General features: G+C 36.7%; 2 protein-coding genes across 19 annotated transcripts in view; one reads left to right on the top strand and one right to left on the bottom strand.

The window, feature by feature from the left end:
• rdgB (retinal degeneration B) overlaps positions 1-8,190 on the top strand; it is a 311,695-nt gene extending 303,505 nt beyond the window's left edge. For 16 of the 17 annotated variants that reach the window (XM_067118551.1, XM_067118534.1, XM_067118507.1 and 13 more), the window contains one exon: positions 4,723-8,190. In XM_067118551.1, coding sequence (XP_066974652.1) covers positions 4,723-4,837 — 115 coding nt within the window. In that variant the 3' untranslated portion in view covers positions 4,838-8,190. The remainder of the gene's footprint in view (positions 1-4,722) is intronic. The other variant, XR_010855622.1, reaches the window with a different exon arrangement.
• The window catches only part of LOC136847159 (uncharacterized), a 35,716-nt gene that overhangs the window by 7,393 nt on the left and 13,858 nt on the right, over positions 1-14,465 (bottom strand). The window lies entirely within an intron of this gene.

Genomic DNA, 14,465 nt, shown 5'->3' with positions numbered 1-14,465 from the left:
TCCCTCACTGGACCATAGAACAGCAGGACATCTTTGATATTCATGATCTAATTGAGATGAGATTGTATTGTGGAAAACTTCACCACTATCACAGTCATGTTTTGTTCCTTTGGAGTCATTTTGGAGTTACAGTTGACTCCACAATATTTCTGATATTACTTGAAGAACTCATTGAACCTTTCTTTAATTACCTCTCCTATGAGCTGGCCAGCACAATCAAAATGTATGGAGTATTCAGGTGCCTTGAAACTGATGAATTACTGTGTTGCATTAGTGTCTTTCAGCACTTTTTCAAGCCAATTGCCAGTGTTGTACTCTTTAGCATTTTCTTAGCCACAGCCAAATTGACCTCAGGTTTATCACTGTAGTATATACAGGTTGACCATCACTAATCCGGCATCGTTGGGACCTGAGGTGCGGATTAGCCGACTTGATATAGGCTAGAATACCACGAAAGCCAGTAGGTAAGCACCTCATTTTAGGAATAAAATATCCATAAATCAGCACAAGTTGGTTAATAAAAAAAGACAATTATCAAATACAGGTAGTACTTTTAGTTCGATAATTGACTTACAATATTTTGAGTTTCTGATGGGGTTGCAATTAATTAATACTGAAAATATTTAGGAAATATTTTTAGATTTCATGCAGGCGCCAGACAGGAGAACCAACTTACAATAGACCAACTTCTTCCTGCATCTCTTTATTCCATCTGCTAGTTAAAAGTAAAGAGAATGATAAAAAGTATTGTTAGTAATGTTATACTCTTACGTAAATGTGTACAGCCATGAACAACGAGCGGGAAACTTGTTTTACTAATAATCAGTATCGGATAACAATTGTTTTGCTTGTATTTCATCCATCGTGCGGTAATACACAATTACTGTAGTTATGTTACAAAATGACGCGTTAAGTACTGTACAATAGGACTGATATATTTTTACTATTCCTTATTCGCTTTGGAGAAAAGATCGGCGGGAAATATACTGCTACAGTAGCTTTAAGCTGCAAGTTGTAGCTGAAGCTGAAAACAATGTTCAAGCTGCTAATGACTATAAATTATCGTGCATCGGCAACATGGATGAAACTCGACCATAAATAAAACTGGAAGAACGTATTTTAATCAAAACTACTGGGCATGAAAGAATACAAATTACCAATGTTTTTCCGCCGATAAAAGATAAATACGTAAAGCTTGTATTATGATGAAATCAAGAGAAAACAGCGACCAGAATCTTGATTTATTTTACACAAAACAAACATGCCTCCAAAACGGCCAGCCGCGATTCCCGCGAACGTCATATAATAACAAAAAAAATACCTAAATTAATTTCACAATGAGACATATTTAAGTTATATTTCGACTTAAAAACACTTTGTATAACGAAAAATATCCTTGTCCCAAATAAATAAAGTATCCATATTCATTTACGCTAACTAGAAGCAAGAAAAGCACTTTGAACTTCGTTAAATGCGGCAAAATAAACACTGCGATGTTGATTCCCAAAACAAAACATTGATCGCAATTTATAATACAAAAGCAATATGAGAATATCGCAATTGGAAACAATGTAGTAAAGCATAACTTTTAAAGATCCATGAAAAGATGCACATTCGTTATGTTGATGTTTGTATAATACTGTTAATATGTGAATAGAGTTCAGTATAATGTAGGCTGAGCTACCAGTTTGTTGATGCAGCACATAAGCAAATCGAAGTGGCTGGCGAGTGAGTTAGCGTAAACGACCTGGGAAAATTGAAAATTAGTCTGGAAACATTAAAATTACTCTGCAGTGAAATCTGTGCTGGATTACTGATTGTTCCAGACTACTGATTGCCGGATTAGTGATGGTCAACCTGTATTACTATTCTGACCACTTGTATTCTCTTGGCCCTGGTTGTCATCCAGGACTACCATCAAACCAAAATGGCATTCTCTGTAGCCTTTGGCTCTACAGATAATGCCTTGGTCTATGGGTTGAATGAGAGATAATGTGTTTTTGTGTAGGAAAATGCATTTTATCCTTCCATCATCAGTTATTCAGTTTTTCTTCATGAGGATGTGACATAGTTATCCATCGAAATAACTGCCCTAACACAGTTGGGATGTAGTTTGAACTCTTCCTCCTGGTGACACAGATTTCTAAGGTGTGGGCTTTCATGTAGGCTTTAATTATTGTAGTATATTAAACCTTGCCTTCTGTGAAGCATAATAATGCCCTGGCAGTGAATACATTATATCCTCTGTTGTCATTGGCTTCTTTGCTGTGCAAGGGATGCAGGACTTGAGGCAGAGGGAATGGCAGCATTTTTTAAGCATATTTTGGAAATCTATGTTGTTCTGCTTTATCCTAGTATGCTTCCTCCTCCTGATGGTGCTTGAATATTTATAGGCAAAAGCTTTCACGGAATAGTTCATCAGACGTATCAATATTATACACTAGGCCAAGTATAAGGCCTTCCTGTCCAATTTGTTCTTTTGATTGTGGAAGGGTTTTATTTTTTCCCAAGGGTGTTTGCTGCTTCACCAGACACCTTCTTATTGGTAAGGTTGTTATGCCTTAGAAAACAGTACAGCCAATCATTCTTGGTACTGAAATTTTCCATACCTGTCTTTCTGTACATCATTTTACAACCATCTAAATCTCATGGCCCCTCCCTGCTATTCCTGCACTGTGCTGCTGCACAAACCACTAAATCTTCAGCTTGAAATATTTATTTGGTTTCCATTGCACTATTTATACCAGCTTCTGTAGTATCCACACTATATTGTTTAGAATAGGCAAGCAACTGATTTTTAAAATTTTTTTAATATCACTCACTTCAGTGAAATTTTCCAGAGTGCTCTCATATCATGGTAACAGTCCATATATTTCCCAGTTATTTTGACAAATCAAATTTCTGCTTAAGGCTTAAATGCACTCTTGTTTATCCATTTCTTAGTAATACCTTCTTTATAACACCTTTTCCTCTAGGCTGTTTCAGATACATATGTTAGAAACTAACTCAGTGTTATTAGACAATGCTTTTACAGTGAGTGAGTGTTCAGCTAGCATGATAGTTCGGCTTAGGTCATGGGTAATGTATACAGATGCCCAAGACAGTGATGGATTGGGATACACAAGGCTGATGGTCCACTCCATTTTAGCGCTTCAGCATATTTTTATGCTAATGTTGCCTAACAGTTTTTTCTTATAGGATCATTGTTTTCTTTTTTATTATTTCTGATAGTGCTGAATATCCAAATATGTATAGTATGCAATATTTGCTACTGTTGGGTTTTACTGCAGCAATGCTCTGTGGCATTCTGTTCTTTGTTTGGCACATTTTAATTCTTTATAGCAGCACCTTGGAGCTCTGCTTCTCACAAGTTATTTTGTGCACCCCTTGAGTAAACTTACACCTAACCCACCCATAACCTCATTCAGTGATATACTCTTAGAATTTAGCAAAGTGCTATTTCCACCATGTGCAGTCCACTTGAACAGGTTTTGACACTTTAACTTAAGACCAAAGGCAAGTAGTAATGCCATATCTCAAAACTATGCAGGTACTGCAGTATTGTCCTAATATCATGGGAGGTTCCTCTGCCATTGCTCTACATATTATCAGTATGGTACATGTTAATTAGTTTCTGACTCCATGTTGTGACAAGGATTTTCTCAGCTGAGCTGAGATTATAGTTTTTTCTTTTTGGGGACTTAAACGTGATCCTTAATATTTATCAGAAAGCTTGGCTGTACCATACAGTACATACATGCAGATTGTGAATTAAAGTCTAGGGTTTATCAGTTATACTCACTCTTCCTTCTCATCAGTTCTTAGCCTTCTTGTAGTATTTGTCCTATAACTCACTTTTGGAATTATTCCAAAAGTTTTGTTTGATGAATGACACTTCAGCTAATAATCTTTGTTTCATTGTAGCCAAGACTCATTTGAGTAAAAGCATATAACGACTTGACATGGATATTTTTTTTTACTGTAGTTTTATATAATTTTGTATGCTTAAAAAAGCCATCCACATTTTGATGGATCAAGACATTGCTGCAAGATGTACAATATTTTCAGTAAAATAAGACATGTAAATACAGAAAAACATGTTTGGGCAGTAATCTTTTGAATGTAAGAGGAAATCCTGAATAAAAAAAAATGCACCAACCAGTTCATAAAAATGATTTAATTTCACTTGTGACATCTAATTGCAAGTATTTAAAGGTATTTTTTAAATCTAGATAATCGTTTACATTGCTGTTAAATCCTAAAGATGTGTATAATTCATTCATAAGAATGACCTAATTATAATCCTTATCCATTGGACACTGATAATTTTGGTACTCTTTTAATATGTTATTCAAACAGATTGGTTGGAATTTACCTGATTGTTTAGAATATTTGTAAAGCATGGTTTGACAAGTTCATTTGAAATTAGTTGTAAGACTAATATTTCACTGTTTTTATAGTTGACTATATGAATTATTGCTGTTGTATTTAATATTTAGTGCTTCAAGTCATTATTAAGCAAAGGTCGTATGTTCATAACTGCTGCCTGTAGTAGGTGCAGTAATATTTTGTTCTAATTAAAAAAATAAGACCTATAAGGAAATTATTTTACACAAATACAAGTTGATGCATTTTTGAAATAAAAAAAATTGTCAATTTCAGATTGATTTCCTTTCATTGTAACCAGCTATATATTATTTGGTAATTACATGATTTTTTCAGTTCTGCCAAGCGGACTACGTCTTTTCCCGTCCTGGGAGTTTCAGCAAATGAGGGAATCGTTCGTTCTCGAGGATCATCTCACTCTCCCAGGCCCAACCACATGAGTATGAAATGATTTTTATTTTACCACAGTGCCATAGAGCAACCACTGAGGCCAAAATAGTACTAAATCTGCAAGAGCTAAGGCTACCACTCTATTTAATTGTGTGACTAGTCATTAAAAAATAAATCATTTGCTTACATGTTATTCCAAGAAAGGGAAACTTGTGAAAGGCATCTTCATTAGTACTGATTTTCTTGAACCTTGATATAAAGATGAACAGGTTAGGCTAGAACATTGCAAAGCTTGTGTTGGAAAATAATTTTGAGTAATGATATCACCATGGATAGAAACAAGAAACAATGCAAAATTGTACACAAAACTTTGTACCTGGTAGGGTCACATGTGTTCACACTTTTGACTGTATTAAACTGACTGATAGTTTTAGGAGTAATTTCTGTGTAACTACAGCACGTGTCAAAGAATTTATTTCCTTGAATACAATGACCAATCAAGAACTTCATACCAGAGACAATTTAAAGTTTTCATGAAATGTCATAGTCTTGTCTGGTCACAAAACTTGAAGGCACTGTATTCATATTAAGTGTGACTGGAAGAAGTTATGAACATATAGTACTGTTGGATTTGTATCCAAGTAAGTTATGTAATTAAAGAGTAATTGCGCTATTTTTTACATTTCCATATTAAGATGAGCCATGACAATGCATTTCAGTCATACATATAATGTACTGCCTTTTATTGCAAAAGAGACTAACGTTGTTTATATTCATTCAGTTTTGCAGACATTAAACTTTTTGATAACTATATTTGGCTGTATTATCAGTGACTAAAGGCATTTTCTGTGACCAGGTACATATGTACTACCTTTGGTAAAGGTCTACCTAAACTGATAATATAGCTAATGATTTAGCTCAGGTTGTGTATTCATATTACTGTACAAGTTGGAATAATTTCAAGACAGGTTAGTTCTTGTTAACTTGCAGAATTTAGCCTGAACTAGTCTGATTTTGACTGACCTGACCAAACCTAATCTAAGGGAAGAAAAGATGTTATATATTGTGACCAAGACCTGTTCTGATTAGGACTGGTGTGGGTTTGTGGTGCTTTGACTTAATAGCTCTTTTGAGTATGCTGCAGCATCCTGCAGTTTTGTTACTTCAGGGTTATTCTGTATTTCCTTGTTTCTTTTACTGCATTGTTGTCATGACTTTATCAGTATTGAATGAAATAGATACAGTACACATATGTATATATAGATTATATATATAAATAATTGGAACACCTACATAAAGTGATAGGGAAATGCCAGTATTTCCTCAGAGAGAGAGAGAGGCAAAATAAATTGTAGTTGAAAATTAAATTGATGTTCCCCTAGAGCTTTTGAGAGTGGAATTAGCTGGGATCTAGTGTATGATAATGTTGAATAAAGGTAATGTATAAACAGCTTTGTCATGAACCTTTCTATAAATATCAAGTTGGAGCCTCTTAGTTTCTTTTCTTCTCTTGTACAAGTCAATTCATACTGAAACAGTGCATGCTCTGTGTATTCTTTTATATTTGATATATTGAAGCTTAGCAGCTACTACTGTGTTCAATGTGGTTACATGTTTAAACTCACTGAAATTTGAACTGTGAAGGATTTTCTCACATACCCTGTGTTCTCTGGTCATTTAGCTTTTGTTTAGGTTTATGAGATTTACTTGTACTAAGTAGAGGCTCTAGTTCTTTGGTTGATCTAGGTGTCTTCTTGTTACTAAATTATCTTGGAAACAGGAATATAAAACAATTTTCCTACACATGCCTATGGAGAATATTTTTTCATATGATTTAGAAATTATGTCATCCACCAGCTGATTTTGTCACTTCATCTTTGTATTGTTATTCCTTAATGATTGTTTTGACAGAAGCACCTAGTGTATGCAAAGCCAGGAGTGTCTTCATTAGCATGAGTAAGTTTGTAGTAAACTGTTAACTGTTGAAACTGTCTTTTTCTAATATCACTTTGATTATTTTTCCACCAGAAACTAGAAGTACCAGATTTTCTTAAAGGTAGATTTATTCATTTGCCAGAGTATGGTTACACTTGCAAAGGAACAGGTTGTGTATGTGATAGCAAGTTACATTTTGTTTCAGAAGTTTTAGATGAATATTGTGATGCAAACACATAGGTTTACAATTAACTTTTACATTCAATATTCATTGTGGTATATATGCACTCTTCTGTGGAAACTGATTTAATTTTGATGGCCAAAATAACGTTAACTTTCTTCCTACTAGTTTCTCACACATTTGTGATATTCTGGTGTAATTTGAAGGTAGTGAGAAATCTAATTACACTCAGTGGTAGATAGCACAGTCAAAGACAAATACTGTGAATGTTACACGCTTCTTAACCAAATATTTTCACAAGTAAATGAGCCAGACAGCATTTATCATTAGTGAACATATTCAAAGCTTATAAACTGGTCTGTTGTACAAGGTCCACATTTTGTTCTCTAATGTCATATAAACAGTTTGTTTGGCTATTAGCTTAGCAAGTTGGCAGTGCCTTTTGTGATGATGTTTGTTGACTTTGCTCTCTTTCAAGGGTGTAGTAGATTGCCCTCTACCTTTGAAGTATGCCATACTATCTCAGAAAGGTATTTCCTTTCACCAGAATATTTTTCTTAATGCTGTGCAAATAAGTGTGATATGTAGAATAGTAGTCTGTAGTACGGGAGTTTGTGAAGTTTTGCCACATCTTGGTATTGTTTCCTATTGTATTTATCTCCTTTGTAATTATGAAACTCATCAAAAGACAGGAGGATAATCATAGGTGAATAATCCAGGAAATGGTATCACTGTATTAAAATAGTGAATAAGAAAAAGTCTCTTGTGCTAATACAATATTTAAAATCTAAGAAAGCTATTATTATTCCAAAACCATATATAACATTATCTTGGTTATCATAGAAGAGAATTTTATGAAACTAGAAGTAAATAAGGGAGTAATCGCAGATTCATACATTGCCATAACTTCCACACATCTCATTTGCTCTCAATTTCATTCCTATATACTCTTCAACATTTCACACTTTGGTGTAATATTGCAGTCTAGATTGTGGTCTGACTGTGATCCTGAGATTAATGAGGTCCTTATGCAATCTCAATCTTTTACCTGACTTAGAGCTTTCGTCTTCTATACATTAGAAGAATTTTTCAGTGTATAGTTGTTATCTGTGAAATGTTACTTAAACATATATGTTCATGCAGTCTGTTGAAATTTATTTATTTATAAGTTAATATTGCATTTTAGTTAAGAACTGTAATGATTATGTTTATGTTAATCACTTTACAAGATATTTATTGTAACATTAAACATCAGTATTTATTGTTATTAGTTATTATTAAAGTATAATTATTATTTATCTTTGTTTATCATTTTAGCACTAGTTTGTAATCAAAAAGGACTCCTTCCTTTATTTTAAGCATTTTTATATATTTAATTCAGTTGAATCTATAAACTCATTAGCATACTTTTAACTTTTGCTTTTTGCTGTATGCAAAGGCATTAAACCTATTGACACTTTAGAATACATGAAATAATTTCATAAGAATTCACTTGTTGCATACTATGGCACACATTTGTTAAGGCTGAGTAAAACTGCAATACCCTCCATTTTCATTAAGAGCAGAATTGTAGACTGTACAGTAACAGACGTTTAAATCAATATCAATATCTTTTGCACTTATGCTGCCTGCCTTTGGAAGGACAGCAGTTGGATTCAGATGCATGTCTGAAGTGATTCCCCTTGGCAGATAATACCATAGAACAAGATAATTTGTTCCTATGGGAATACAAACTGATGCCTTTTAAGTTAAAATATCTTTCAAGCATAGCTGAATGGGTGAATGAACTTACAAGGTTAGCTGTATGGTGGTACTAATGAGTGGGTGGAGGTGCCAGCAAAAATCCTGGCATGCCAGGAGTCACTTTAACTTTTGACTGTGCTGTGTGAAGTGCTACTGCTCTTGCCTCTCCCTTGGATTAACTTGGCTGAGTTTGCATTCCTTTGCTTCTTTATGTTTTCTGATTTTTTTTTTTGTACTGTCTCTGTTGCTGTGTTTTTTCTCTCATGGAAAATAAACAACAGCAAAGTAGACATTACATGGGTACAGTATAGGGTAACCATGTAGCTACTTTATATCCTACATCTGTAGACCCACGTAAGTTTTGTTCTCATTGTCAAGGTGGATCAGTGTCCATTCTTCCCCCATGTGATGATTGTGTGGACTGGGTTTCTCCTCAGAGGAAAAGATTTAGGAAGAGGAAGGGAAAAAAAGCATTTGCCTTCTCAGTGAGGAGTTTTAGTCCATCGGTGAAGTTGGCAGATTCTGTGAGATTCTTACTTCAGCCATCAATTCCCTTACCACTGTCCAAGAATGCTTTTCACAAGCTGAGGGTCAACTCTCCCCACCTATGAAATCATGCCATTCTTTGTTTAATATTATAGCCTCTTCTGGGACTGATGTCCCCACAGTGGTAATGAAAATATTAATGAAGTGTCATCCAACAAAAATCAAAGAAAATTTTTGGCTTAAACTGAATGTTCCAGGAAGCCCATTATTTCTGCCTTCATGACTGTTTGGTGGAGAAGAACATGGAATTGTCTCTTAAACTGTCTGTGGTAACTCCAGTTGATGATGACGCATCCGCCAAACGCATGGCCAGTGCGATGCCTACTTTTACCACACAGTGTAAACAATCACATAAAGTTGTCCTTCCTCCTGATCTTTCTCTAGACGAGCCTACTTCTTTAGTACTTTTTCCTACAAGTTCTGGTCATTGGATGGCCATGTGCTTTGCAGTAACAGGAAAAGGAAAGGGTCCTCATCATCTTCTTCATTGTCTTATCTTACCTTCACAACCCTTGTTCCTCATGCAGACAGAAAAAAAGGAAGGGTATTGTAATAGTTCTTTTGACAGAGAAGAACCTGACTTTCACCCATGCAGTAGAGATTGCTGGTGCGAGGAAAGCAGCTGAGAAAGATGTCCGAGAGTTCAGTCAGAAAGCAAATTCTCATAGTCTAGTTCCTGGTCTAAGCAAGGAGGAAGGAAGCAGCTAGAGAAGTTCTGTCAAGTAAACCTATGAAACCCTGCAGTGGCTGTGGGAAAAGTCATTGGAAGAGTGACTGCCCATTTAAAAATTTTGAGTGTTACTTGTGTAAATGCAAGGGTCACCTTGCTAAAATATGTTTTCTAGGAAGCCTATCACTACTTAAACTTCAGCTGTGTCTAAAAATGTAAGTTCGGTAAAGTTACCGGTAGATAACTCTAGTGGTAAGGATTCGAGAGTACATTTTGTCAGTTAATTCCTCTAATATGGAAGAGCTGAAAGAACCCTATTATGTTAGGCTAATGCTAAATGATAGGGCAGATGTAGAATTTCAGCTGGACGCTGGTGCAGTATGTACCCTAGTGAGAGAACATGAGTTCCTAAAGAGTTCTCCAAGTAAAAAACCCAAAATTATGCCTTATTCTATGGAGCTAAACCGATATGGAGGATCTAGGATCCAAATAAGGGCCCATATTCGGGTGGAGATTGGTTTCCGAGGTCAGGTCTTGGAAGACTGGACCATTGTCAAGGGTACTAACCTATTGGGTCATGATTTTATGCCAGCTCTGGGATTTCATGTCAACTTTAATGACTATACTATTCATGCTGTTGCTGATAAGCCCAAGTCAGCAGTAGCTAAGTATCCAGAAGTGCTCAAGGATGAACTAGGAACTTTCAAAGGTCTAGAAGTTTCTTATGATTTGGAGGAGTCGGTATCTCCTAGGTACTGTAAGGTTCGTAACGTTCCCTATGCTATGCGTACTAAGGTTGATGCTGCTTTAGATAAGCTGTTGGAGCAGAATATTATTCAGCATGTTGCACACTCTAAATGGGCCGCACCTATTATGCCGGTACTAAAAGACGACAGCACAGTTTGTATCTGTGTTGACTATAGATTAACAGTTAACCAAGCTACTAAAGTCACAAACTACCCTGTACCCAGGATTCAGGATACTTTCGCTACTTTGGGTAGTGGTAAAAGTTTGTCAAAACTTGACATTACGAATGCATACAATCAAATTTTGCTGTCCTGAGTCGCATCCTTTGACCACTATAAATACCTACCGAGGTTTGTTTCAATACAATCACTTGTGTTTTGGTATAGCTAGTGCTCCAGGAATATTTCAGAGAGCTGTAGAGCATCTCTTGAGGGGTACTTGGGGGGTGTGTGTGTGTGTGTGTGTTCTCTGACGACATTTTGGTGTCGGGCTCAAGTTCTAGTCAGCATGAGGAACGTCTTTGTGAAGTTCTGAGAAGATTACAAGACATGCGACTGAAATTGCATCCTACTAAGAGTTCTTTTGGGGTAGATAGGGTGCAGTATTTAGGTTACACCATTAACTCTACAGGGCTGCCAACACCAGAGAAGTTGGAGGCTATTTTAAGTGCTCCCGAACCTAAGGAGATAACCCAGTTGCATATATTCCTGGGAATGTTGAACTTTTACCGGAAGTTCCTTATACATGCTGCTGTGGTGTTGGAACCCTTGAATGAGCTTTTGAGGAAGGATGTTCCCTGGAAGTGGAATGCCGAGCACAGTCAAGCTTTCCAATAACCTAAGTCTCTATTGCTTGATGCTTGTTTGATCCATTTTGACCCTACTCTACCTATAATTGTTTCTGCTGACAGTTCTAAGTATGGACTGGGTGCAGTTCTATGTCAGAAGGATGGTGAAGAGTTACCAGTTGTTTTTGCATCCAGGACTCTAAATAAAGCAGAACATAATTATTCTCAAACTGAGAAGGAAGCACTGGCATTAGTGTTTGCTCTTAAAAGGTTCCATCATTATCTCTGGGGTCATAATTTTTCTCTAATTACAGACCATAAGCCTCTGTTAAGTCTATATAACCCAAACAAGCCTATTCTTGAGATGGCTTCTGGTAGAATCCAGAGGTGGTCCTATTCTTTCAAGTTGTATCATCCGTCAGGCAAGTCCTTAGGTACTGCTGGTGCACTAAGCAGATTACCTCTAGCTCAAGCTCCTGAGTCTGTGCCGGTGTGTAATGAGTGGAATCAGTTGGTAAATACCCCCGATACAACTCCAGTAATTGCTAAGGAGATTAGTAAGTAGTCTGCTAAGGATCCCTTGATTGCTCAAGTTCTACTGTTTCTTGATTGTAGTTGGCCCAAGACAGCTGAGGCTGAACTAAAAGCATTTTTCAACCATAAAGACGAGTTGAGTATTCAGCAAGGTTGTCTTCTATGGGGATCTAGAGTGGTTATTCCTTCGCAAGGAAGGGAGTATGTTAAAGGAGTTACATCAAGAGCATTTAGGTTCTACTAACATGAAACAGCTAGCTCGTAGTTATTTTTGGTGGCCAGGTTTAGATAATGACAGTGAAGAGTTAGCGAAGAGTTGTTCAGTATGTCTTGCTACATGAGTTTCACCTTAGAAAGCGCCTCTGCATCTGTGGGATTGGCCTGAAAAACCATGAGTGAGGATTCATGTTGATTATGCAGGTCCCATGAATGGTATTTATTTTCTTGTACTAACTGATGCACATTCTACGTGGATCAAAGTCTTACCTACTAAGGATACTAGTTCTTTTGCTACTATTAATCATGAATGTTTTTATCACATTTTGGCCTACCATTAGCTTTAGTATCGGACAAGGTCCTAATTTTGTATCTAGAGAGTTTGAACTGTTCTTAGGAAAGAATGCAATTCGTCACATCACATCTGCACAGCATCAGCCTAGTACAAATGGACAGGCTGAAAATACTGTTAAAACTCTAAAGAGTTTTCTAAAACACTGCTCTGGGGAAGACTGGAGATTGAAGTTGGATCAATTCTTATTTCAGCATAGAGTAAAGCCTCTACTACAGAAGTGTCTCCAGCAGAGTTGATGTTTGGCTGGAAGTTACTTACAGTACTAGATCTGGTCCATCCTGATAAATGTGTAAAACAAACTGTGTTGTTTAGGCAGGAGGCACAAAGTCAAATTATGATGTTACTATTCCTCGAGGGCTACAGCTACATTAAGTATATCTTAGTTTAACCAGACCACTGAGCTGATTAAGCCTGAGTCACCTGTCATGGTGAGAAACTATTCAACCAGTTCTAAGGATAATTGGATTCCAGCAAAGGTTTTGAAACAGACGGGTCCTGTGTCGTATAAATGTGAGTTGCCAGGGGTAGCATGGTAAGACGTCACCAGGATCAGATACTGACGAGGTCAACTAACCCTATTCCGACCACAACGATGAAGACTAATTCACCTATTCGTGACAGCTTGTCTACTCACTTACCTATAGAGACTGAAAGAAGAGGGGGAGCTCAGAGGGACCCTATATCTGAAGCTCCAGTCAAACAGGCTACTCCTGTACGCTGTTCTACCAGAGTGGTTAAGCCTCCTGATCGATTTGATTTTTAGAGGGAGGGGCGTAATGGAGTAGTATGTGAATGTATATATATGTATATAAATAATAAAGAAGTGTCTTTCAGCTTCCTTTCTATTATATATGATATTTTGTTTATGAGAAACATTACCTAATTGTAGTGGGTAAATATTATTCTAGAGGGTGCTGCATAGATAGCATAGCAACAGCGTGTAAGAAGCCATGTTGCAAAGTACTTGGCTAAATGTTGCTTTAGGCAATTCTAAATTATCCTTATTCTAGCACCTATCCTATAATGCCATACTAACCAATCCTTTTCCCACTCCCTTGCCTACTTTAGAGTATTATTATAGATCAGTGTCTGGTAAGTCTGTACTATATACAACTATATACATTCATTAGTCTATAATATATTATGTTAGCCTACATACCTACTTACTGGTATTATTATGAAGCCTCTGGTTGCTGTCCAAATCAGTGGCAGCAGAATAACCACCCAGGGAAGCATGTCCTAACTAAGGTATAATAGATCCCTAGCCTATCCTACCACGAAGTGATCAACAGCATTAATTTAACCCTAAAACCTCATAAGTAAGTTTAAAATGCTTGTCCAGTAAACCATTGAGATATATAAATCTAAATGCTCTAGTCTAAATGGTCATCTCAATCCAGGCAGCATAGCTGTGACAGAAGATCTTTGAGCTATCGATCATAATGTAGACATCACTATCTCTATGTGCCCAGCCTTGAGATGAAGTGCAGGGAGAGGCTCATTACCATCTCTAATTCATTCCTCAGAGGAGTCTTGGAGAACTAGGGGTAGTCACCACAACTATCCAGTGCATGAGAAGTTCCTGCTAGAGGATGCAGACTCTCCCTCACACCCAACTTCATGAGTGGTAAGAGGCGATCAGGTTCTTCATTGCATTCTAACTTAGAGAATTTTCTCATGAGAGTGAGATCCCCAATCCTTTCTACCTCTCTTGTGCTCTGGTGGAGAACTGAGTAATCAACTTTTGGCCTCATCCAGGGCCAGTCTCATCAAATGCCAATATGAATAGAAAGAACAGCTCAAGGAATGTCTCCAATCCAACATTTCATTGTATTTCCCCCTGCAGGAAGTTTGCCTAACTCTTCCAGAGGAGATCATTATATCAGATTCTGGTCCTCTAGCGAATCCTTCTCTAAAAATTTGACATTTTCAGGTTATGGGATTCATTTGTGAACATAATAACCTAGGGAGGGCA

This window comes from Macrobrachium rosenbergii, chromosome 2 (genome assembly GCF_040412425.1).
Source record: "Macrobrachium rosenbergii isolate ZJJX-2024 chromosome 2, ASM4041242v1, whole genome shotgun sequence".
Classification (NCBI taxonomy): Eukaryota; Metazoa; Arthropoda; class Malacostraca; order Decapoda; family Palaemonidae; genus Macrobrachium; species Macrobrachium rosenbergii.
The sequence above is the reverse complement of the archived record's forward strand: the minus strand, read 5'-3'. Positions and strand labels throughout refer to the sequence as shown.